Raw genomic sequence first — 24931 nt, 5'->3', positions numbered from 1 at the left:
CTGTTCGATATCCATGTTTCACCACATCAACCGTACCCATGTTTAAAGCCATCAAGTGCATGCAAAGCATGGAATTATTACTCAAAAATATATGTATTTGCTTCCATGGAAGCCTATCCCGAAGATCAAATCTCCTTATAACAGCAAGTGAATAGATGGAAAAGAAGCTGAGAGAAGGGAGAAAGGAATTAAAGGAAAGGAAGCGTACGTACCTACTACCCGCACCGAAGTTGCTCGATCGACGAAGCCTTGAAATATGATTTAACGTAGAGAGAGCGTTCACCAGTATGTACCTAAAAATTTATGTGGATTGTAGTATTTATAGACAATAAAAGAGTACTCCTATTCCTACTTATCTTAAAAAAAAGAGTACTATTCCTATTAGGTCTATGAATCTTATCGCTAGATTTGATCTCTTCGATCACCTTGCACGTCATTTATTAAAAATATAAAATATTATATTTAAATCCAAACAACACATGTAAATATATATAAAAAAAATAAAAAATGAAATTTTAGATTCTTTTTATCTTTTTTTTTTATTGTATTTTAATTTTTTTAATAAATTACATGACATCATCTTATGGTGTCGTGCCAAGATGACCATATGAACCGTAAGTTTAGATGATCAAATAATATTATTCTAAAACAATATGCTTAAATAATCCTCCTTTTGATGATTTTTGTTCGGCTCGGCCAATATGAAAGAAATCTATGATGAGTGGTTTTGGTCAACTTAACGAGAACACAAAGTGTACGTATTGATGTATATATAATACAATCAGGTAGTAGACATAGTATCCATCTCAAAGTTTACAACAGATCATGATAACTCAAGATTACAGCTTATCTAATAACGAAGTTTTAGATAGCAGAAACGTCTTGGGATGATCATAATGATATGTATATTACGTTGTTGAGGCTCTGTCTGGCTCGAATCTGATGAACGAGAGTTCATGTGTGAGATCAAGTCTCGAGCATCTCCTGGACTGTGCGATGTGAGTCAGGCTGGACTGTGTCTAGAACTGGGTTTAACACAATAAGCCAAACTTTCTTTGAAGCTAATGCAGGCAAGTGATGGCATGGTTTTTGTTATTCCGTTAGTTGAGTTACATTTTGATACGAGTATAAAAGAATATTTATAACTGTAAAAGAGGGGTGTAATTGGCACATCACAAGGGATACTTATATAATAACATAAGGAAAGGGCAAGCGGATTGGTATATATGGAGAGCACTCGGCCACTTTGGTATTTTGAGGAAAAAAAAAAAATCTGTTCCTGGGATTGGTGTGTTTGATTTCCTGAATACTTGATCTTGAGGACTGCTGGGACCTTATTTGCAAATTAAAGCGGAAGCTTAACACAGTGTGTAACAAATGGTTTGACGATCATTGGGATTTTGTGGATCTTTAAGGAATTATGTTATTAATTATTTGATGAAAAGGAAATGATGAAGGCTCTTGGTGTGGAACTTATATCAATAAAACAGTGATAATCATCAGAATCAGAAATTTTAATTGACCAAATTATATATTCTGGTTGTTCCACATGCTTAACTCAAAAAGTTTTGCCACTTTGTCCAACCGAAAGTTTATGTTTTGACGCCATAATCTGGAAGCAATTTGATTGCTCATCATTTATAAACAATGAGGAGATCAAAACTGCTACTAAGGTGTACTGCTATTGAAATCTACTGCTACTGAAGTTTCTGGTTTGTTGGTATTGAAATGCGGTTTGGCCTTTGTATTATAAATGTTGGGTGATACTGAATGTTAAGTGGATTTTGGGACGCGCGCGGCTCGGCCTTTGCATTATAAATGGTAGGATTTGGGATGCGGTTTGGCCTTTTGTATTCTAAATTGATGTCCTAAATTGTTGTTGATTTTAGTATTTTGGGATGCGGTTTGGCCTTTTGTATTATAAATTAATGTTCTAAATTGTTGTTGATTTTAGTATTCTGGGCTGCGGCTTGTATTTATGGTCGAAAAATTAATTCGTATTATAAATTGTTTGTTAATTAAAGTGCTTTGATTTTGATTTTGATTTTATTAAAGTCCTTTGATTATAAACTGTTTTTTAATTAAAGTTCTTTCATTATAAATTGTTTTTTAATTAAAGTCCTTTGATTATTGTTTTTTACTTAACCTGATTTTTCAAACTAATTTCAATTTAAGATATATTAATATCGGGAAATTATAATTTTTTATTAATTAATATATGGAGAGTATTTGCAAAATATTAAAAAATTATTATTTAAATATATAATATTATATTATTATTTTAATTTTGGAATGACTAGTCCAATACAGAGCACCATCTCTATTGGTTTAAACTTTAACTAAAAATTATAGTTTTAACCAAAATTTGGACTAGATCATTGCCAATGCCATGACACATGCCCTGAGAAACTAATTGTAAGCCCCTTAGTGCAAAGGACTTCAATATCTTCCACCTTAGGAAGGACATTGACATGACATGACCATACAACATTTTTCATCTCGCAACACAGCACCCACCCTAGAAGAGTGTATGAAATTAAACACAACCCCATCAACACTCAATTTTAAGGTTCCACGTGACGGAGGATACCAACACAGTACAGATGACTATATCTAATGTTATTTAACGAAAATCTTAACTCCTGTGACCATTAGGAAGGACCTTAATTTATTAATAGTTCCGAAATATATCATTTATCAAAATTCTATTTTAGAAATATTTAGTAACTACTTTACGAGAGTAGAATTCTCCAACATTTTTTTTTATCTTTCAACCTGAATTTCTGATTTTTACAACCTTTTCTGAGAGTGGCATGCTGATATTATATTTTATTTTAATTCTGATTGAATATTTTTTCATGTGTATTCTCACGTCGGCGTGTTGTCAACAAAGTCATGAAGAATCGACAAATGGATCACTTTGAAATATGATTTATACCACAAGATAGTTATTCTAAAATTCGTGTCCTAAACCCCAATTTGAAGTTCGACAGAATCTAGAAATGAATTTATAAGCACAAACCAAGTTGCATAGCTCATATATTTACCAATGTCACTGAAAAGCATAGTAAATGCAATAGATGATCTCCCATATAAGGGAGTTAGGAATACAACCCCCATCACCAACAAGGTTCTTTCAATGCTTTTTCTTTTTCTAAAAAGAGGACGGTACCCCAATTTTATTGATAGTCCTCACTTGTGGCGGAGGAAAACCGTGGTTACAATTCAGATGCCGTGAATTATAAATAAGCAAAAAAAAAAAAAAAATCTCAGGCATCAAAAAACAAACCTAATACTCCCAACAAATTGAAATCTCAGGTTCTCCCAATGCATGCTAACACAATAATCACACATTATTATTCTCTGGTTTTGCTCTCCCCGTCCAGAAGAGAACCAGAATTATGAACGTCTAAGCCGCTTCCTAGTTGCACCATCATGTTCGAGCTGGTTGTTGACCCGCTCGCATTCATCAATCCATTCACTATATCTGTGATCCACAAATATGAAATGAGAAAAAGAAACAAAAATATACTAGAAAAGCAATTTTCTAGTTCTAAAGTAACAATATTTATACAAGACTTTCAACTTACATGTCTATGGGTTCAGTTAAAGCTGCAAAACAGAAAACAAAAAACCAAAAAAAGAAAAAGAAAAGAAAGATTAGAACTTAATTTATTGATTTAATATGGCTAAAAGATTACTAAGATTCTTGGGGGAAATTTAAAAAAGAAAAGAAAAAAGGATTATCGAAGACCAATGGATCAGGCCACAACAAATAAAAAGACGTGTAATCCCCATAAAACAATAAAAAGAGGTCATAATCCATACGGCTCAAATCCCAAAGAGATCAGGGGGAGAGTTTTTCAATCTAGTCCTACTTGAGAAGGTTTTACAAGTTGAAACTCTTTTTCAAACTCAGGCCGATAGCAGTGGTGGAACCATATGCATTTTTAAAAAAAAAATCAAAATATACCTTAATTAGTTTTTATTCATAAATTTATAAATATAATGACCCCCAAAAATATTTATAATCTCTATATATTTTATAAAATTTTAAATATATTTAGAAATGTCTTTTTAACTTTTTTCCTATAGTTTCAAAATTTTGTATAATTCCTATATATTATTTATTTTCAAGAGTGTGATCTTACTAAAATTAAATCAAAATTAAGTTTGGAAGAAATAATAAACTTACTAATATGGATCCTAAAGTTTTTTGTTATATAATATTAGGCTTCTTAATTTGAAATCAAAAGTAAAAATACAAGAAAAATTATTTAAAATTGGTGATCTATATGGAAAATAGTTAAGAAGTTTTATTCTCTAGACTTCATTGAGTAAGAAAAATCTTATTTAAGGTCTCTATTATAATATTATATGCTTAATGTAACATGAAAATATATAGAATTTTTACATAAAACTTAATAAACTAGTTTACATATATATTAGAATGAAATATGACATTCTAAAAAATCATTTAATAGTTTATACGAAGTAAATAAATTCTAAATATTTCATTATAAAATTAATGATAGATGAATATTATTTCATCCATTATCGTCAAAAACCTGAAACATATATTAAAGTGTTTTATTTTTAGAATTTTATTTTTATGTGTATATTACAAATTATCAACTTATAATTTTATATATATTTATATTTTAATGATTTTTTAATTTTAATGTATCACAGATTAGAAAATTTGGCCCCATCATAAAAATTCATGGTTCCTCCACTGCCTGATAGGTTAATTCCCTAAGCCACGAAATAATAATAAGGTACCTGTTATGGTGGTGCTGAAACTCTCTTGGCAAACCCAACAAGAAGCCTCACCAATCAAGTTCTTCATATCACTGAAACAGTACAACATCTTTCAGTTCCAATCAACACCAATATGAAAATTTTTTACATTTGGCACACAAACTTTACTTCATAAATGCATTAATTAACGATCGAGACACGACTCAAAAAAATAAAAATGGAAAGATCTTCAGAAGCAAATTGAACTTACTTACGAACACGTAAGTTCAATTTGCTATGTACTTAACCAGAGTCCACAAGTTTAGTGGAAGATCATGCATGTCAACTCTAATATGACTATAATTCATCAACTACATCTCTAGTAAAAGTAATTCCATCGTAACACTTGTTCCATGAATCTAAATGCAGGATGCTTATACTTACATTTGGCATTCAACACTTGTTCCATGGTTGCAGAAGGGGCAGCTGAAGACGGTATCAAGCTTGTCCATTCGCTTCTTCGGGGGTGGCTTAGCCCTTGATTTCCTTTTCCCCATTTTTCAACTCGATCAAACCTGTTCGATATCCATGTTTCAGTTTCACCGCATCGACCCGTGTTTAAAGCCATCAAGTGCATGCAAAGCATGGGATTATTACCCAAAGAATATATACGTCTTTGCTTCCATGGAAGCCTATCCCGAAGATCGAATCTTCTTATAACAGCGAGTGAATAGATGGAAAAGAAGCTGAGAGAAGGGAGAAAGGACTTAAAGGAAAGGAAGCGTACGTACCTACTACGTACCCGCACCAAAGTTGCTCGAAGCCTTGAAATTTAACGGGGAGAGAGCGTTCACCAGTATGTACCAAAAAATTTATGTGGATTGTAGTATTTATAGACAATAAAAGATGACTCCTATTCCTACTTGTCTAAAAAAAAAAAGAGTACTATTCCTATTAGGTCTATGAATCTTATCGCTAGCTAGATGTTGATCTCTTCGATCACCTGGCACGTCATTTATTAAAAATATAAAATATTATATTCAAATCCAAACAACACATGTAAATATATATATATATATATATATATAAAATGAAAATTGAAATTTTAGATTCTTTTTATCTTTTCTTCATTTGTATTTTAATTTTTTTAATAAATTACATGACATCATATTATAGTGTCGTGCCAAGATGACCATATGAACCGTAAGTTTAGATGATCAAATAATATTATTCTAAAACAATATGCTTAAATAATCCTCCTTTTGATGATTTTTGTTCGGCTCGGCCAATATGAAAGAAATCTATGATGAGTGGTTTTGGTCAACTTAACGAGACGAGAACACAAAGTGTACGTATTGATGTGTATATATATAATACAATCAGGTAGTCGACATAGTATCCATCTCAAAGTTTACAACAGATCATGATAACTCAAGATTACAGCTTATCTAATAACGAAGTTTTAGCTAGCAGTAACGTCTTGGGATGATCATAATGATATGTATATTAGGTTGTTGAGGCTCTGTCAGGCCTGATTCTGATGAATGAGAGTTCATGTGTGAGATCAAGTCTCGAGCATCTCCTGGACTGTGAGATGTGAGTCAGGCTGGACTGTGTCTAGAACTGGGTTTTAACACAATAAGCAAACTTTCTTTGACGCTAATGCAGGCAAGTGATGGCATGGTTTTTGTTATTCCGTTAGTTGAATTACATGATTTTGATTCGAGTATAAAAGGATATTTATAACTGTAAAAGAGGTGTGTAATGGGCACATCACAATGGATATATAATAATATAATTAAGCAAAGGGCAAGTGGATTGGTAATATGGTGTATGGAGAGCACTCGGCCACTTTGGTATTTTGAGGGAAAAAAAAAAAAAAAAAAAAAAATCTGTTTTTGGGATTGGTGTGTTTGATTTCTTGAATACTTGATCTTGAGGACTGCTGGGACCTTATTTGCAAAGCGGAAGCTTAACACAGTGTGTAACATATGGTTCGACGATCATTGGGATTTTGTGGATCTTTAAGGAATTATGTTATTATTTGATGAAAAGGAAATGATGAAGGCTCTTGGTGTGGAATTTATATCAATAAAACGGTGATAATCATCAGAATCAGAAATTTTAACTGACCAGATTATATATTCTCGCTGTTCCACAGGCTTAACTCAAAAAGTTTTGCAACTTTGTCCAACCGAAAGTTTATGTTTTGACGCCATAATCTGGAAGTATTTGATTGCTTATCATTTATAAACAATGAGGTGATCAAAACTGCTACTGAAGTGTACTGCTATTGAAATTTACTGCTACTGAAGTTTCTGGTTTGTGGAGCTACTACATTATTTTGATATGAAATGTGAATCTACTGAAGTTGCTGATTTATGAATTAGTTTGTTGGTACTGAAATGCGGCTTGGCCTTTGTATTATAAATGTTGGGTGATACTGAATGTTAGTGGATTTTGGGACGCGGCTTGGCCTTTGTATTATAAACGTTGGATACTGAATGTTGATGAATTTTGGGATGCGGCTTGGCCTTTTGTATTATAAATTGATGTTCTAAATTGTTGTTGATTTTTGTATTTAGGGCTGCGGCTTGTTTTTATGATAGAAAAATTAATTTATATTATAAATTGTTTGTTAATTAAAGTCCTTTGATTATAAATTTTTTTTAATTTAAATTAAAGTTCTTTCATTATAAATTGTTTTTTAATTAAAGTCATTTGACTATTGTTTTTTAATTAATATGATTTTTCAAACTAATGTCAATTTAAGATATATTAATGATGGGAAATAATAATTTTCTTTATTAATTAATATATGGAAAGTATTTGTAAAATATTAAAAAAAATTAAAAAATTTATTATTTAAATATCTAATATTATATTATTATTTTAATTTTAGGATGACTAGTCTAATGTGGAACACTATCTCTATTGATTTGAACTAGGCTATTGTCAATGCTCTAAGATATGCCTAGATGAGAAACTAATTGTATAGAGCAGCGAATGCTTCAACATCTTCCACCTCATAAATACCCAACTCTCTTCTAATCATTATCATATAGCCTTTTCATCTCGCAACACAACACTCACCATCGAATTCGAGTGTATGGAATTAAACACAGCTCCATCAACATTTAATTTTAAAGTCCAAAATATACCGATACAGACAACTATATCTAATGTTACTCAATGAAAATCTTAACTCCCGCTACCATTAGGAAAGACATTAATTTGTTAATAGTTCTGAAATATTTCATTTATCAAAATTATGTTTCAGAAATATTTAGGATTTATTTTACGAAAGCAGAATTCTCCAACATTCTTTTATCTTTCAACCTGAATTTCTGATTTTTACAACCTTTTGTGAGAGTGGCATGCTGATATTATATTTTATTTTATTTTAATTCTGGTTGAATCTTTTATTCATGTGTATTCTAACGTCGGCATATTGTCAACAAATTAATGAAGAATCGATAAATGGATCACTTTGAAATATGATTTATACCACAAGATAGTTATTCCAAAATTCGTGTCCTAAACACCAATTTGAAATTCGACAAAATCCAGAAATGAATTTATAACCACAAATCAAGTTGCATAGCTCATATATTTACCAATGTCATCAGAAAAGCATAGCAAATGCAATAGATCTCCCATATAAGAGAGTCAGGAATACAACCCCATCACCAACAAGGTTCTCTCAATGCATGCTAACACAATAATCACCAATTATTACACTCTGGTTTTGCTCTCCCCGTCCAGAAGAGAACCAGAATTATGAACATCTAAGCAGCTTCCTAAGCACCATCATCTTCGAGGTTGTTGACCCGCTCACATTCGTCAATCCATTCACTATATCTGTGATCCAAAAATATGAAATGAGAAAAAGAAAGAAAAATATACCAGAAAAGCAATTATCTAGTTCTAAAATAACATCCATACAAGACTTTCAACTTACATGTCTATGGGTTCAGTCAAAGCTGCAAAACAGAACAAAAAACCAAAAAAAGAAAAAGAAAAGAAAGATTAGTACTTTACTGATTTAATATGGCTAAAAGATTACTGAAGACTCTTGGGAATAAAAAAGGATTATCGCCAGTGTAAGCCACAACAAATAAAAAGGTGTCTAATCCCCAGAAAACAGCAAAAAGAGGTCATAAAATGCAACTGCATTTGTTTATTGTTTTTGTCCCACGTCATCAAAAAATTTAAAATTAAAAACAAATGCAGTTGGACTAAATCATGCAATTAAGTGAAACCAAGAGCAAATTTTATTATCTATACGTCTCAAATCCTCCAACCCCCCCCCCCCCCCCCCCCCAAACAACAAAAACACACATACACAGAGAGAGAGAGAGAGTTCAATCCAGTCCTGTTTGGGAAGGTTTTACAAGTTGAAACTCTTTTTCAAACTCAGGCCCCCGATAGGTTAATTCCCTATGCCACAAAATAATAATAAGGTACCTGTTACGGTGGTGCTGAAACTCTCTTGGCAGATCCCACAAGAAGCCTCACCAATCAAGTTCTTCATATCACTGAAACAGCACAAAATATTTCAGTTCCAATCAACACCAATATGAACATTACGTACTTGAGCGCACAAACTTTACTTCATAAATGCATTAATTAACGAGACATGACTAAAAAAAATGGAAAGATATTCAGAAGCAAAATGATCTTGCGAACATGATGCTATGTAACCAGAGTCCACAAGTGTAGGAAGATGTTAACTTCTAATATAACTATAATTCATCAACTACAGCTCTAGTAAAAGTAATTCCATCATAGCAAGGCTGAAGAAAACAGCCAAAACTAATAATAATTAAAAAAAAAAGGTGCAATCTTGTTGGATGCTACGTACATTCGGCATTCAACACTTGTTCCATGGTTGCAAAAGGGGCAGCTGAAGACGGTATCAAGCTTGTCCATTCGCTTCTTTGGGGGTGGCTTAGCCTTTGACTTCCTTTTCCCCATTTGTCAACTCAAACCTGTTCGATATCCATGTTTCACCACATTAACCCATGCTTAAAGCCATCAAGCATGCAAGGCATAGGATTATTACTCAAAGAATATATAAATGGAATAAACAAGATGCATTATTGACAGAAAGCAAAATGTTTTCACGCATATTAAATGCTCCTGATCACTGCTTTGAATGATGAGATTCCTTTCCTCCAATATTTATATTGATTGTTTCGACATATAACATCGCTATCATCACTACTGAACCAAAACTATTCAACCAAAGGCTATACAATTGCACACCCAGCAGAGATTTATCAACAAATATTATGGACCGAATCATTCAACGGATACGCCCAAAATACTTTCTTTCTAATCTCATTTTTCCTCTTATTGATAAACAGTAAGTACTAAGCAGATTGCAAAACATCGAGGGATTGCAAATTTAATCAATCAATAAAAGGAAAGCCCGACCGAGTGACCAGATTCAACCTATGAAAAAACTCAAAAGCATTAGCAATTAGGCAAACTCGCTCGATTAAAAAAGCAAATCCCCCAAACAGTTGGGCAAGATTCATATAAAAACTCGGAATTTCAATAATTTTTCTTTGCTTCCATGGAAGCCTATCCCGAAGATCAAATCTTCTCATAACAGCAAGTAAATAGATGGAAAAGAAGCTGAGAGAAAGGAAAGGAAAGGAAAGGAAAGGAAAGAAAGCGTACCCGCACCGAAGTTGCTTGAAATATGATCTGACGGAGAGATCGGGTTCTCGTATCAGCAGCCAGTACCTAACAATTGAGGATAGCAGTATTTATAGACAAGGTCGAAAACTCCCCGTACAGGTTAAAAAGTTTTTTATTTTTTAATTTTTTTTTATATTCTTAAATATTTCATGATATCACTACAAAATATTTTATTAATCACTAAATAAATAAAAAAATTCCAAAAATTACTTCGAGACCCAAATTCGGATTCCAAAATATTTCTATTATAGATAATAAAAGAGTACTCATGTTTCAATAAATAATATTATGTAAAGTTATTTTTATGTAATTTATATACATTCAATTAATATGATTAGTTAGATCAATTTTTTATAATACATAATTTTTTTCTGAAATGTTATAATACATAATTAATTATATCAATAAAATGTGTAAAAATATATATAAAAGTGATTATATATACTAGTAGGATAATGAATCTTATCACTAGATGTTCTTTTCACCTGGCACGTCATTTATTAAAAATATAATATATTATATTTCAATTCAAATAACATATAAAAATTCAAACCTTAGACTTTGGAAGAAGTATATCACCAAAACTAAAACCTTTAGCATTTGATCCAACCCTTATAGATTAATTTTATTGTGAACTTTTTAAAAATAAATTTAAATATTACAAATTAAATCTTAGTATGATGTAAAATCTATATTTACACACCGACTTAAAATTTTTATTCATCATCTCTATACCACGTACCACACATAATTTTTTTATTTTTAATTTTTTTCCTTAATGTGTATTGTACAAATGATCAGCTAAAGAACTCAATTACTTTAGGAATAATTAAAAAAAAAATTGTAGTGTATAAAATGATGAGTATCAAAACTCTTTAAAAAATACATTATAAAATAACCGATAGTTCGGAGGACTCGGTATAACTTCTTCGAAGTAGAAAGTTGAAGCTCAGAAGAGAGAACAAGAGAGAAGAAAAAATCCAAGGTCAGTACTCGACTCTGATGTCCTGTAACCATGCAATCTAATTTTATTTTCTCGTCTTTCTCAGCAATCACAGTCAAAGAATGGGTGTATCCTATACAAACAAAGAAGTTCATAATGCACCAGCATTATATATCAATACATGGAAAGAACAAGAATGGGTGGAATAGAGTTCACTGAGCAACATGAGAAAGTCTGTACAGTTTCTGTTTAGGCAACGAGACCCATGTTTCAGAAGCCAACAAATAAATGGTTCGAACATTACAACTGTCAAGTCATATATGTTCATTTACAAAATATAAAACAAATATCAACTTGCTGCCATAATTAGCTTTCAAATGGAAAGACAAATGGAAGAGTTACTCGATCTTTCCAACTGTCAACCCATTTCTATACAACCCTCCTTCCTGTGGTCAAGGCCTCAGATTTGCAGATGGGGCAGACATTCTTCACAAGCAGCCACTTCTTTAAGCAATCCGCATGATAATCGTGCCCACAATCAAGAATTCCAATTTTCTCTTGGTTCTTATATTCATCCTGCAAAATAAAGAACAACCCGTTAGTTAATGAGGCAAATGTATTAACCAGGGTAAGTAGTAGAAATTTGAGAAAAATAACAATGCAAACTTCCCCATTGCTAATCAGTTCGTTTTAAAGTACCTGGCATATAATGCAAGAATCAGCTTCATGATCCACAGAAGCTGCTTCCTCCAGATTAATAACAGTAGCAGATGATAGATAGGTTTTTGTCCTCAATTGACTTGTGACAGTTTCCTCCGACAACCCAGTGCTTACATTCCCAATCTGCTCCCCCAATGCAAGAAGGTCCTAAGGGAAGAAAATTCAAGGTAAAAAGTTTTATAGGGTGTCTTCAAAATTTGTACAAACAGAGGTAATCTCTCTCTGGTTTTTTTTTTTTTTTTTGAACAAAAAAAAAATCTATCAACAGTATCTCCAATACGCCACTCTATGTTCTATTTAGCACTAGAAGCATTTCCTAGCAAGGACTATACATAATTCAACATTCTCCACTTACCTCATAAGACATGTGCTCTATATCCAACCTCATGTCTCTATGATGGTCCATCAAACTCCCCACTTGATAAAATTCTGGAATATCTAGTATGGCAGTTTCCTACACATTAACCCAACACTTAGAGCCATCATTCGTCCAAATAAAAAAACACTACTTGCTTACAGAAAAATAATGACAGAGAAGAGGCAGAGAATAGAGAAATATTACATCAGCCTGCAGAACTCTCAAGTGTGGCAGGTTGCGATGTCTAAGAGTTGCCTCAGGCACGAACCCCCCTCTGTGAGGATGGTATATCCGAAGCCCAGTTGGTGGAACAGCTGCCAAATTCCTTAAACCCATCTCAAAACTATTTTGAGAAGGATTCGGAGTGCTGCGTAAAGAATTTGTAGGAACTCTATATGAAGCTGCAGCTACTTGAGGGTGAAAGTTAATAGTCTGGCCTCTCACACCTAGCATTGACGGGCTTGGATGTTGATGATTGTGGTGCCGGTGATTGATGGGGGAAGGAGGCTGGAAACCAGATGAAGTTCTGTTGCTAGCTGTCTCATGATATCTCGGTGCACCCATGCTGCGAGTCTCCACAGAACCTCCATTGGCATTGCTCCCTGAGTGAGAGAGAGAGAGAGAGAGAGAGAGAGAGAGAGAGAGAGAGAGAGAGAGAGAGGAAATTAGGCTTCGTTTGTTGCAACAGAGGTCTTCTCAGAACAAAAAAACCACGAGGAATTTTGATAGAAACAATCATGCTTATATATTTTAGCTTCATTACATATAAAAGAAGAGGTGGAATTGCTTTGACATTCTAAGAAAAAATAAGGATACAGGACAATATAAAACCCACAAAATAAGCTCAATTTTTTTTGCTAATCCCAACGAGTAAACCTAAGAATAGGTTGTTGAGAACCAATAGAGCTCTGAAAAGGATAAAGGAAACCTATGAATAGTTTGTTGCAACAAGCATATCTCCTAGCTATTGCAAACCTAAGAAATTTCAGTTTTCTAACATAAACTTAGTACCACTGGTGCAAACAGAGCTCTGAAAAGGAGAAAGCAATTAAGGAACGGGCAGTTTACCATGCATGTGAGGCATTGCAGGAGGCTGGTTCCAGACAGAAGTACCTCCATCACTGGAATTACTGCTCAACTGTTGCTCCAACCAGAGAGCACCGGCTGGCTGAAAAGGCTGACCCATATAATTTCCACGAACCAAATGACTATGGTCAGGCACCATAAGAGAATCCATCCCAGTAGCACCTGATCTGTTTCCCAAACTATTCTGGGGTCCTACTTCCATGAGTGATGGAGTACCGACCCCTCTGTACTGAGACAGGCCAAAAGATGATGAATCCATTACAGATGGTATGGATATACCATCCGGATGCCTTGAATTCAAGAGGGCAACTGAAGAACTAGAGCTTGATGAGGCATCATTATGCTGAAAACTCCCAGCAGTTCCTTCAGCATATTTTCTCTTGCATGGACCCCTGATGTCATCCACAAAATGATTGTTGCTTCCATGCTCATCTGCAGAAACTCCCATGACTCCATAATTGTTGGAAGATGCCAATTGACCTGAGGCCCCATGACTTCGGGGAGCAGGTACTTCCCCACCACCAGATGAAGGTGTCATGTATGAATAATAAAAGTTGGCAGCAGGTGCGATACCTAAATCAGGATTATGATGATGCTGCATCCCATTGTACTGTGGCATCGCATAGATCATAGCACTTTCACAGTGCTCTACATATTGGAGGTCAACATTTGCCGTGTTCCCTGAAGCTGATACCATACTCCGGATATTAGGTTGTGCAAAATTTGTATTGGCCCCGAAAAGGATGCAGGGCTCCGAACGGAGATAATTCTGGCCATTTTGATCCAATCCAAAACCAATCATCTGATTAGTGCATAGCATATTTCTATGCCCCATATTGAATACCTGTTTTCATGTCACAATAACATTGAAAGTCCATCAGGCCAGGAGGATGAGGCACCATAGTACCTCAAAGAAACTAAAATTATTCGGTAAATATGCACTGATTCAAAGTAGAACAGCAAAAACGCATGTGCTGTTATTCAACTTGTCTGGTGATTGACCATACGAACAAACCACTAGAAAGAAACTACAAAGCAAAAATAGACCTTCAGCCTGTTTCACCTTTATAGTCAGAATATGTGATGTCACAATGCAAATTTCCCCACAAGTTTTAGCAACAGCCTTCAACTATAGTTTCCTGTGAAGTATCCAGATTCTACACCAAATATCCTTCACCTGCCTACTAAGGTGCTCCACTTGCATACACCTTGTGCACTTGTTAGCGCACCATTGCACTTTTAATATATATTGTCTTACTCATCCAAAAAGTTGATAATATGCCAAATATATGGTGCGTGGAATTCAACCTACAAGGCTACTACTACATACTATGCATATTTTGGATCCATATTCTTTATTTCAGGATTTCAATCAATGAGTCACTGCAAATAGTAAAAAATCTCCCATGTGGTGTCAAAAGTTCACTGAAAAGTTCACAAAGGATATCTTAGAATTGGGATGAAAAGAAACACTTTTTTTCTTTTGAAGTGATAGAATGCCAAAAAGGGGAAAAACCAGAAGCACTGAGAGAAAGATGACACTACAGCAATGAATAATGATACCGCTACAATTTCTAAGCCCCAATTTACACAGGTCATTTATTTATGATTTATCTCCTCCCGGATCCATGAGGAAAGGTCAGACACCTGATCAATATGAGAAAAATACATATAGATCCAACTCTATTTATATCCAAAATAAAGATGCTCTCCATTTTTTCTTCAGTAAACATAATTTACTTGGTTATAACTTGGCTATCTTTTCCTCTCAACAGGACAAGTAAATGATCACTTCATCAACTGACATCTAAAACCGTAATGATGCAACTGACCATGAATAGAACTCTGAAACAGATCATAGATACCATAAACTTTTATTCTACAATCCACCAATACCATAAAGAGTAATACTACATACAGTCGTAGAGTGCGTAAACGCTGCACAATCGTTTTAAAAAAGAATGGTGTCCATTATTAAAAAATTAGTTTTTTTTTTCATATAGGCCTTGTATTTACTCATTTTTTCAAAGAGATTGGGCGGCGCTTGTGCACTCCAGGACTATAAATATTATTTTTCATACCAGAATAAGTCTTCCAATATATACACTTTAGCAAATAACTAAATAAAAAATGTGTATAAAAAATAACTAATCTTAAACATGGTCTTTCTAGAAATAACCTCGAAACTCCTATTGACCCTACCAGTATTTCTGAAAGGCCTAAATTCTAGGATCTAATATTCTATTTCTCGATTATAATATTGGATAACGGAACCATCCAACAAATAGAGTAGCGCTCTCGCCGAGTGATGTAAACCTCACTAGCATAGCCCACCCCATAATTACAAAACAAAGTCTGGACGATCACTCGCTTCCTATCTACATTCATAACCCACAGAGGAAAGGTTTTAAGAATTTCTAGGTTAAAACAACTGAAAATCATGTATTTGTAACCAACCAATGCCGACCCCGATTGTTTAATTGCAAGCAGATTTTCACCCAAAGAAGAAAAAAACCCGCTTTGTTTCCGGTAAAATGTAAGTAAAATAACAAAAAAGAAAATCATACGACTTTGTCCAATTTCTTAAAGACCCAGAAGAAAACTAATCAGTATTCAAAATTTCTTCTTTACCCAGTTTCCGGGTAAAGGTACCGAAAGACATAGCCTTTTTTTTTTAAATAAAATAAAATAACCTTATATTGTCAAGGATCATGTTGAAAATTTAAAAAAATAAAGAAACATAAGAGGTAACGAAATGTAGATATGATCTTTGCCGAATTCTTGGATACCCATAGGAAGAATATTTATCACCCTACGCATACAAATTTCCCCCGCTCTCTTCTTCTTTCCCCCAGTTTTCCCGGTTAAAAAAAAATTAAAAGAAAAAAAACAAGCGCATAATGAAACCCATCATTTGATACTACAAAAAGGGAAAGTTTTCAAAGATTTAACGTTATTTTTGTAACGATTATGGGGAAATTTAAAAACTAAAAAAACATAGAAAGATATGAAAGCTTAAGACGGTTTATACCTGAACTCTGGGATACCCATAAGAAAATTGATCACGATATTTAACCAAAAAAAAAAAAAACAAAGACTTTCGATATTCATCTTCTTTCCCCAGTTTCCAGTTAACCAAATATATGAAAGGATAATGAAATCCTTTACATCAAATTCAAAAAAGGAAAAACAAAATATCTACTGGTATTTTATAACCGATCATGTTAAACTTTGAAGATAAGATAAGAAATCGCAGGATAGATATACTCACTTGCGATCGTAGAGAGGGCGATCCACGATCTCAGAAAAAGAGAGAGAGACAATCCACGTACAGAGGAATAGAAAGAACGAAAGCGTTCAGAGATTGAATATCAATATTAAAGATGAAGAAAGCATCGTCTCGGAGAGAGAAAATCTGTTCATGTATTTTATAGCGCTACGGGTGGAGAAAATGGGTCCGTTTCGGACAATGTCCACTGTCTTTATATTGGAGGAAAGAGACATTTTTTGAGGATTATGATGGATAAATTATTTTAAGTCTGAAAGTTATATATTTTAAATAATTTTTTCTTTGAATAATCAAATTATTTCTAATATAAAAACAATTAGTAAATAATAATATATTTTTAATTAAATTTTCTATTTATGGTCATTGAAAAATGTTTATAAAAAATATTTCACCACTTTTTTTCTGTTCTTGATAATAATGGAGTCCGAAGAATTTCTGTGTGATCGTTTTTAATTTCTAGAAGTGATGGTTCATGAAAATTTTTGAGATGAGAATTGAAAGTTAGTGGAAAATAATGTTTTTTAATTTTATTGGCAAACATGCAACCATGGTCGCTTCTTATTTTATACATAATTAATCAAAATCTAAGGTTAACATAATAAATTATAAAATTTGTAAGAATAAAGATAACATCTTTGAGTAAAATCTATCCGTTAAAATTATAAGGAAAATACTTTTTAACTATAAAAAATTATATAAAAGTAAACTTATAAATTGATATAATTTGATGTGATATGTCATATTTTAAAATTATTTTTATTCTAAAATAAATCTAATAGATTTCATGAAACCACATTTAATAGATTTCATAAAATTATATTAGTTTGTAGATTTATTTTATGTATTTTTTTTATATCTGTAAAAGTTCTCTTTGTTATATAATCTTAATTTTAAGACGTGTAAGTACTGTACACTCTTTTTAAAAAGTAGTAAAATCAATCATTAAAGATAAAAATTTTTTATAAAAATTTTAAATTTATCTATTTTTTTTAAATACACTAATATTATATATCTTAAAACTATAAAAATCGTTTTCTTATTAATATTAGACAGAATCCTATAATATATTGTCAATTTTGATAAATTAAAAACTTAGTACTTTGAGATAAAGAAAAATATAGTTATAAATATAATTATACATTAATTTATTTATTAATATGATGTGATTGGTCAAAAAGTAGATTTTATTAAAAATAATATTAATTTAAATTTTAAATATAAATAAATTAATATTAATATATAAATTAATACGTAATTATACTTGTATATAATAAAATTCTTGAAATAATAATAAAACACATGTTATTCTATTTTTTAAACAGCCTGAAACTCAACTAATTTGTAAAACCAAGCGAAGAGAATTGATGAGAGAGAGAGAGATGATGAGCTCTGATATTATCATCACAATTCACATCAACATAAAAAGTAAGTTATCAGAGGTCACCTTTTCCGTACTACCAATAAAATAAAGCTCAACAAATTTCAATTAATTGCTACGGCCAATTCATGAATAAGGTTGGCCTTCCAGTTTCTAGGATAGCATTAGCTCTTAGGTCCCTATCCAATTATGCCACGTGTCATATCCATAGCTTACAATTTTATTTTTATTTTTTTTTCCAAAACCACATATCCAAAAAAATTAAAAAATATAAGTGAAAAAAATAAACCACTTTTCCCATATATATAAATTAAGAACAATGAAAAAAAAAAAATACACATTCCCTTGAAATCCAACTTAATTAAAAAAAAAAAAACTCTTTTTATCCCATTAAATTGATAAATAGAGATAAATTAATTATAAAAAATAATATTTATAATTATAAATGTACAAATAATCATTTAAAAAAAATAAATACAAAATTTCTAAAAAAATAAATTTCAATCATTTTCAAATCAACTACACAACAATTGTGATCCCCATATTTCGAGTTTCCGATAACATTTATCCTCGTTTTTCACAACTACGACTTTTAAGTCGTCTAGGTCGGTTTTTTCCCCGAAGCTATTATTGATATCGTTTAGAGTGAGTAGAGAGGAGAATTATTGGCCACATTGCCCAATGATCGAAGAGATTGGAAAAACGTGCTTTAAATTCCGAAGTTTATTGCTTTCAAATAAGAATAATTTTATTTAAAAATATTTTAGGCTGTACATCATCTACGTAATATTATTTAATTTTAAAGATAATATCATTCATATGATATTAATTTTATTTATTATCTCCTTAAGATTTCTTTACGTGACATTAAATAATTTATCCACGTAACAAAGAATCACTTATCATTACTCACCGGCAAAACATATCATTTTTGTAAGGCCTACTACTTTTTTTTCTTTTTCTTTTTTAATATATATTCTCCATCTTAACAGCTGAAATAGAGAGGAATATGTAACAGTTCATATGCAGTAAGCACTAACTTTTTATTGTGAAATGACTAAAAATTATTTAATTTAAAGCATGGAGTAATTTATTGTGTAACCCAAGTAACATGAGTATCAAAACATGCAATTTCCATCGATAATAGGTTGGAATCAGGTTCTTTCACTCTGGACTAAACAAAGCAAATGTTTAGATGGAGGACTTCAGTAAATTCATCAAGGACTTTCCTTTATTCTACTTGTTAAGATGAAGGGTCAACCAACGCTGCGCCTGAATTATCTTTATTTATTTAAATCCAATGAAAGCTCAAGAGTTGCTATGGCTAATCACGAGAGAGAGAGAGAGAGAGAGAGAGAGAGAGAGAGAGAGAGAGAGAGAGAGAGAGAGAGAGAGAGAGAGAGAGAATTGTTTTATGCCAGCTAAAGAATTAGTTCCAAGTACTATAAACTCTAGGACAGCTGAAAATACCATTTTTTTTTTTTTTTTTTTGGGTTTAGGATTTGGGGAGGAGGGTTGACTAAAATAACCTAAGAAACAAGACCAGAATTAGATGGGAGCTATCAGATATGTACATGGTCTGTCTATAAAGAAAAAAGCCAACAGAGAATATGGTTCAACACCAAGTTTTCATCCATAACAAAACAAGACCTATTGCAGTTTTTCTGACATTATCAGGACATAAAACCAAACTTCATCATTATTTATGCGAATTTAATAGCTTCAGAGTACAGGTTAAAAAGGGTTACATATTCAGAGAGAGAGAGCAACCAAGATTTATATGCTTGGCTTCTTCTTAATCTCTGCTTTGCGTGCCTCACCTTTTTTCTGTTCTTTTGCTGACAAGAGTAGATAAGTTACAATCAGCCATTTTTTTCGAGGGAAAACAGAAAAAAAACAGAAAGAAGCATAAGAGAACAAAACATGAAAATCTTGGGGTATCCTATTCCTGCCCATAGTAATGCTTCCACCCCATGGAGAGAAGGCAACGGGACAGAAGCATCACGAATTGCGAAGCAAGAAGAGGGCCGCTCAAAGAGTTAAGGAATACTGTAACAAGACTATAGGGCTACAAGAATCATACCGGCCTTCTCTTCTCCCCGCTTCCTAGCAGCCTCTGCTCTTTGTTGCCGTATCAGGGCTAAGCGTTCTGCAAGAACAATTTTAGTAAAATGACAACAAAAAGAAAGAAACTGGGCGTTTTAGTCAAAGGTTCGTGAAGGTGGCAAACTATATGACTGGGTGGGATTAGAGCAGAAGCAGGGTGCTAAACCAAAAATACAGAAGATAAAGAGCTTTCAATTTCAAATGAATAACCTATATCTTTTCTTGCTTGTTCTGTTTTTCCTTGTTCTTGCAGCCTCATGTATCGCTCATGAGCTCTTTTTTTCTCTATCTCCTCTCTGTAAATAAATATGGCGAAATTGAGTAAATGAAAGCATTAACTCATTACCTACAGCAGTTACTTTCTTGGCTAAAAATACACAAGTACTCTAATCACAAGATTAGATACAATCCTAACTATTAAAGACTGATGTCTTACACCATATGAGTTCAACACTGATGTGGTATATAGTGAAATGGAGTAAATGAAAACATTAACTCATTACCTAAAGCAGTTACTTTCTTGGCTAAAAATACACAAGTACTCTAATCACAAGATTAGAAACAATCCTAACTATTAAAGACTGATGTCTTACACCATATGAGTTCAACACTGATGTGGTATTAAGACTTTCAAGATAATTGAATACGTCCAACCAAATACAAAAGCAATAAATCTTCACCACGTGCCAAAAAGAACATGCAAGCATGCAAATACAACATTCCTATATCAGAAGTACAGAGCATGATTAGTATGATCACTACTCTACAAGGTGAAATGTTTCTATAGAGATGTATAGCACAGTACTCAAAAAACTTTGGGATTTCACATGATTGTGTGCAGGAGGTGCAAAATTGTGATAACCACAATTGATATATGGAAGGTGTAACAAGCTAATCATAAAAAAATCTAGAGAACACCAGAGCCCAAAGCAATGTGTTAATTTTACAGAGTTACACTTTTTTTTTTTACTTTGAGAGTTGCACAAACTACAGGCCTGAAGATTGCATTTGAAATCTTTCAAATGCCCATTGATGGGAGTTGAAGCACTTTCAGAAACTCTGTTCAGTTATATACCAGATTTAGCAACAACCTTAAAACCAGATGATAAACTAGAAAAAGAAGAAAAAATAATAAGACAAACTGAAGCGTAGTGAGTCTAGAGTAGAAACTAGAAAATGCAGGACTGTTTCACAAAGCAAATGGTACCCAAATGCATTTAATGTACTGTGACTCGAAGCATTTGATGAAGGAAATCAAGAGCATGTATAGACTAACCTTTCACGCCTTGAGAGTTCAGTTGTTTTCTTCATCTGCAGCATGGATTTATATCACTCATTGCATTAATCTAAAAACAAGATATAGAAGCAGCATAACAAGAAAGAAATTTGCTAAACTTACATCAACATTTCCAGCCTTCAAATTCTTCGGTTTTACTAAATTGGGATTTTCAATCTCAATGAGGCCCAGGGTGCCTTTCCGCTTCTGTCATAATTTAATTAGTAGCCAGCCAGAAAGGAACGCAGACATAATCATATGAATTAAAAGGATTAAGTCACTTAAAACAAAAGTGCGAAAGAGTACACTGACCTCAGGTTCTTCTTCTTTTTCTATCTCCTCCTCAGACTCTTCTTCTGCATCCTCTCTGACTTCTTCCTAATAGTACCACAGAAATCAAGTCACAATCAATACTACTTATTTTGAACATGCAGCAAAATAGAAAAAGCAAAAAGCCAATGAAGCACGAATTAACTCAAAATATCTTGTTCTTTGCTTTATTATTATTTTTTTGTGCTCATTAACTCCCAAGTACAGCCAGAAGTTCTGTTAACCATGCAAGTCAGATGCAACTAGTCCCTAATCTTCAAATATGCTATAGGCACAAGTCAAAGGAGAAACATTAGCTGTTTTAAGTCATAAATCATATTCTCAAAATAGATCTTTGCGCTTTTTCTATAAGTTAGATACGAATATTATTAGTGTTTTTCCACTATAATTAAGATATATATAAAAGATACCTAATCAGGAAGAGGAAGTAGTGCCATAAGATCTTTAAAAGAACAAACAGAAAAAGATACACTACTTTGAGGTTAAGCCTGAATTTCCTATTTACCCTAATATCGCAAAAAACACCTTATTTCCTGATGACCTTAGACAAAGTAGCTTCCACTCATTCAATGTTAGTTCCTTATATGAATTTGCCCCTTCGGCAGGAAAAGGGAAAAGTTTGGGGGCCCTGGGTTAGGAGAGGGACCAATATTGACATGGCACAACAACAGAGGAATATAGTTCTTGCTGGTAGTTTTTCTCCATGGTCAATTGGTAAAATAATGAAGCCAAGATGAAAATATCAGTGCACCATGACTGTAGTGTTTCAACAAGACAAGTGCATCGGGATTCAGATTGCTCACAAACATTAGTAATTTGTCAATCAATCAGGGTTTGGCTTGCATCCTGTGCCAAAAGAACAGGACATCTCCAAGACTTAATGGTCATGATTGTTTGTTAGTAACCCCACTTAATAACTTTCATCTCTTACATGTCCAACACATTTCATCCCCTCTAAATATTTATTCATTAAACATATTTATTCATTAAATATAATAGCTTGTATCAAATACATTTATATCTTTTGATTTTATAATATTTATAATAAATAATATATTATATACCAGCACGTAATAAATAACCTAACAAATGCAAGTGCATTCTCATTGGTATCTTTAAACTTATTTTTAAGAAAATTTTGACAAAACATTTATATGAGTAATGCTAGGTATATTTTAAAGTGTATAAATTTCACACACACATATATATATTTTTTAAAACGAGTTTTAAAATTAAAAATACAATTTTTTTAAATAAATCTCAAATTTATCTTTTTTTTCAAAGAAAATGCAAGATTTACACATCCCAAAATTAAAATCGCAAATATCATTTTTAAAGTTAGAGGGAAATGAAATATGTTGGACACTTCATATATGAAAATTATTAAGTAACAATATAGAAGATTTTGATTTGACCAAAATGAGTGCAAGTGCACACGGAGAGAAAAGAAAATAGGAAAGAATTTGGAGGGTTAGGATTGCTTATTGGTAGCCAATCATGGCCATTCATTCTTTAACAGGAGATTTCCTATTCTTTTGCACAGGAGGCAAGCCAGACCCAATCATGAGAGTAGAATGACATGAACAGTGTTTACAACAACATATAAATCATTTATAGATATTAATTAAAAGAGCTACGTTAGTAATATAAAATATACCCTCTTAAAAGTTCGTGGGCGCGAAGAGCTGCCGGAAACTGCAACCATTAGAAGTACAGACGCAAAGCACATGGAGTCAAGAAAGTGAAAAATCTCATCAAATTCTAATTTAATAAAAGTAACAGGAAACCAATAGTTTATTTATTAATCTTTTGGTGAATAACTTCTAAAAAGTTGTCGAAACCAACATTCTTCAGAAAATCATTAAGTTAAAAATCACTCTCACTGGCTCACAGATACCCCTCTCAAGACTGTAACTAACACTCACTAACCCCAAACCACTCAAGATTCAAGAATCAACGGCCGCACATCCAACCATTGTCTTTTTTTTTTTTAATTCAATCGTACACAGAGAGAGAGAGAGAGAGAGAGAGAGAGAGAGAGAGAGAGAGTACATATATAGTAAACTGATTCGGTCAAATGAACTGTGAACACTAAACGACCAACTTCCACCAACCTAGTAGCAAAATTAATGAGCCTCCACAACTATCAAGCTATAATCTTACAAATCGGTAACTTTAAAAATTTAATTGGAAATGGCCATCGTTCATAATTCCGATATATCATATAAAATAAAACAGTCAAAATTTTGGAACATCTGATGTAATATTTGAGCAGAACTGAAATCTTATACGTACATACATGCATACGTTTTATCGGTACACAAGCACACACGTACACACACACTATGTACACACATACACACAGAGAGAGAAGGAGGGGAGGGGAGGGGAGGGGAGGGAGGGAGGGAGGGAGAAAGAGAGAGAAGATGGTTACTGAGTTCTTCGTGTGTAGAGAAGTTGCGATGACCGGTGGGCTTGCCCTTGAACTTTCCTCTTCCCATATTTGAAGTAGAGTCCGAATATTTCGGCTGCGAAATGGAAAGAGAAAGGTGGAGTTTGACGTAGGTTCCTGTGGCCTGGATTTTGCCTTCCCTTCTCGGCTCTCGAGCTCCTGCTCCTATATTTGAAAGCTCCAACTTCCACTGATTCATTCATCATTATTTATTTATTTTATTTGTGCATTGGCGTTTCGTTCACGTCCACGCGCTATTATTCCGAATTTCAGGCGTCGCTGAAAGTGGGGGAATACTCTTTCTTTCTTGTAAGAAACAAGGAATTTTGAACCATTCGTCTTCTTCTCTACCTTTATGATTTTTACCTTTCTTCCCTGTTTGGTTATGCTGGAATATAGTTTTTTCATTGGCCATCTATTGCTATTAGCCTTTTTATACTGAAACAAGATTCGATTTTTATTGTAATATTCCTCACAAAGCAAAAGCTTTATCCCTCAGATGTAGCTAATACATACACACGAGGAAGAATAAGGTAAATAAATG

At 33.0% G+C, this 24931-nt stretch overlaps 3 protein-coding genes across 7 annotated transcripts; all 3 read right to left on the bottom strand.

The window, feature by feature from the left end:
• Positions 1–3384: 3384 nt before the first annotated feature.
• LOC122288870 (transcription elongation factor 1 homolog) lies at positions 3385–10579 on the bottom strand. 2 transcript variants are annotated; one of them, XM_043095681.1, is made up of 5 exons: positions 10429–10579; positions 9605–9731; positions 9208–9278; positions 3591–3612; positions 3385–3487 (listed from the first exon to the last, which is right to left on the bottom strand). In XM_043095681.1, the coding sequence occupies exons 2-5, from the start codon at positions 9715–9717 to the stop codon at positions 3400–3402; spliced, it is 294 nt and encodes a 97-aa protein (XP_042951615.1). In that variant the 5' UTR covers positions 9718–9731; positions 10429–10579; the 3' UTR covers positions 3385–3399. The 2 variants fall into 2 exon arrangements, with proteins under 2 accessions (XP_042951615.1, XP_042951617.1); XM_043095683.1 differs by lacking the exons at positions 3385–3487; positions 3591–3612 and adding exons at positions 8289–8601; positions 8702–8723.
• A 1010-nt stretch (positions 10580–11589) lies between these two features.
• Positions 11590–17019, bottom strand: LOC122289888 (probable E3 ubiquitin-protein ligase ZFP1). Its single transcript, XM_043097259.1, has 6 exons — positions 16828–17019; positions 13539–14400; positions 12675–13072; positions 12468–12566; positions 12092–12259; positions 11590–11968 (listed from the first exon to the last, which is right to left on the bottom strand). The coding sequence occupies exons 2-6, from the start codon at positions 14389–14391 to the stop codon at positions 11822–11824; spliced, it is 1665 nt and encodes a 554-aa protein (XP_042953193.1). The 5' UTR covers positions 14392–14400; positions 16828–17019; the 3' UTR covers positions 11590–11821.
• A 2815-nt stretch (positions 17020–19834) lies between these two features.
• LOC122288879 (28 kDa heat- and acid-stable phosphoprotein-like) lies at positions 19835–24806 on the bottom strand. 4 transcript variants are annotated; one of them, XM_043095696.1, is made up of 9 exons: positions 24370–24806; positions 23593–23662; positions 21918–21983; positions 21729–21812; positions 21606–21640; positions 21287–21388; positions 20540–20625; positions 20307–20372; positions 19835–20061 (listed from the first exon to the last, which is right to left on the bottom strand). In XM_043095696.1, exons 1-9 carry the CDS (start codon positions 24591–24593, stop codon positions 20000–20002), a joined length of 795 nt encoding a protein of 264 aa, XP_042951630.1. In that variant the 5' UTR covers positions 24594–24806; the 3' UTR covers positions 19835–19999. The 4 variants fall into 4 exon arrangements, with proteins under 4 accessions (XP_042951630.1, XP_042951631.1, XP_042951632.1 ...); XM_043095697.1 differs by having other exon boundaries at positions 23593–23630; positions 24370–24681; XM_043095698.1 differs by lacking the exon at positions 21287–21388 and having other exon boundaries at positions 24370–24667.
• Between the last annotated feature and the right edge of the window lie 125 nt (positions 24807–24931).

Source organism: Carya illinoinensis, chromosome 12 (genome assembly GCF_018687715.1).
Source record: "Carya illinoinensis cultivar Pawnee chromosome 12, C.illinoinensisPawnee_v1, whole genome shotgun sequence".
Taxonomy (NCBI): domain Eukaryota; kingdom Viridiplantae; phylum Streptophyta; class Magnoliopsida; order Fagales; family Juglandaceae; genus Carya; species Carya illinoinensis.
The sequence above is the reverse complement of the archived record's forward strand: the minus strand, read 5'-3'. Positions and strand labels throughout refer to the sequence as shown.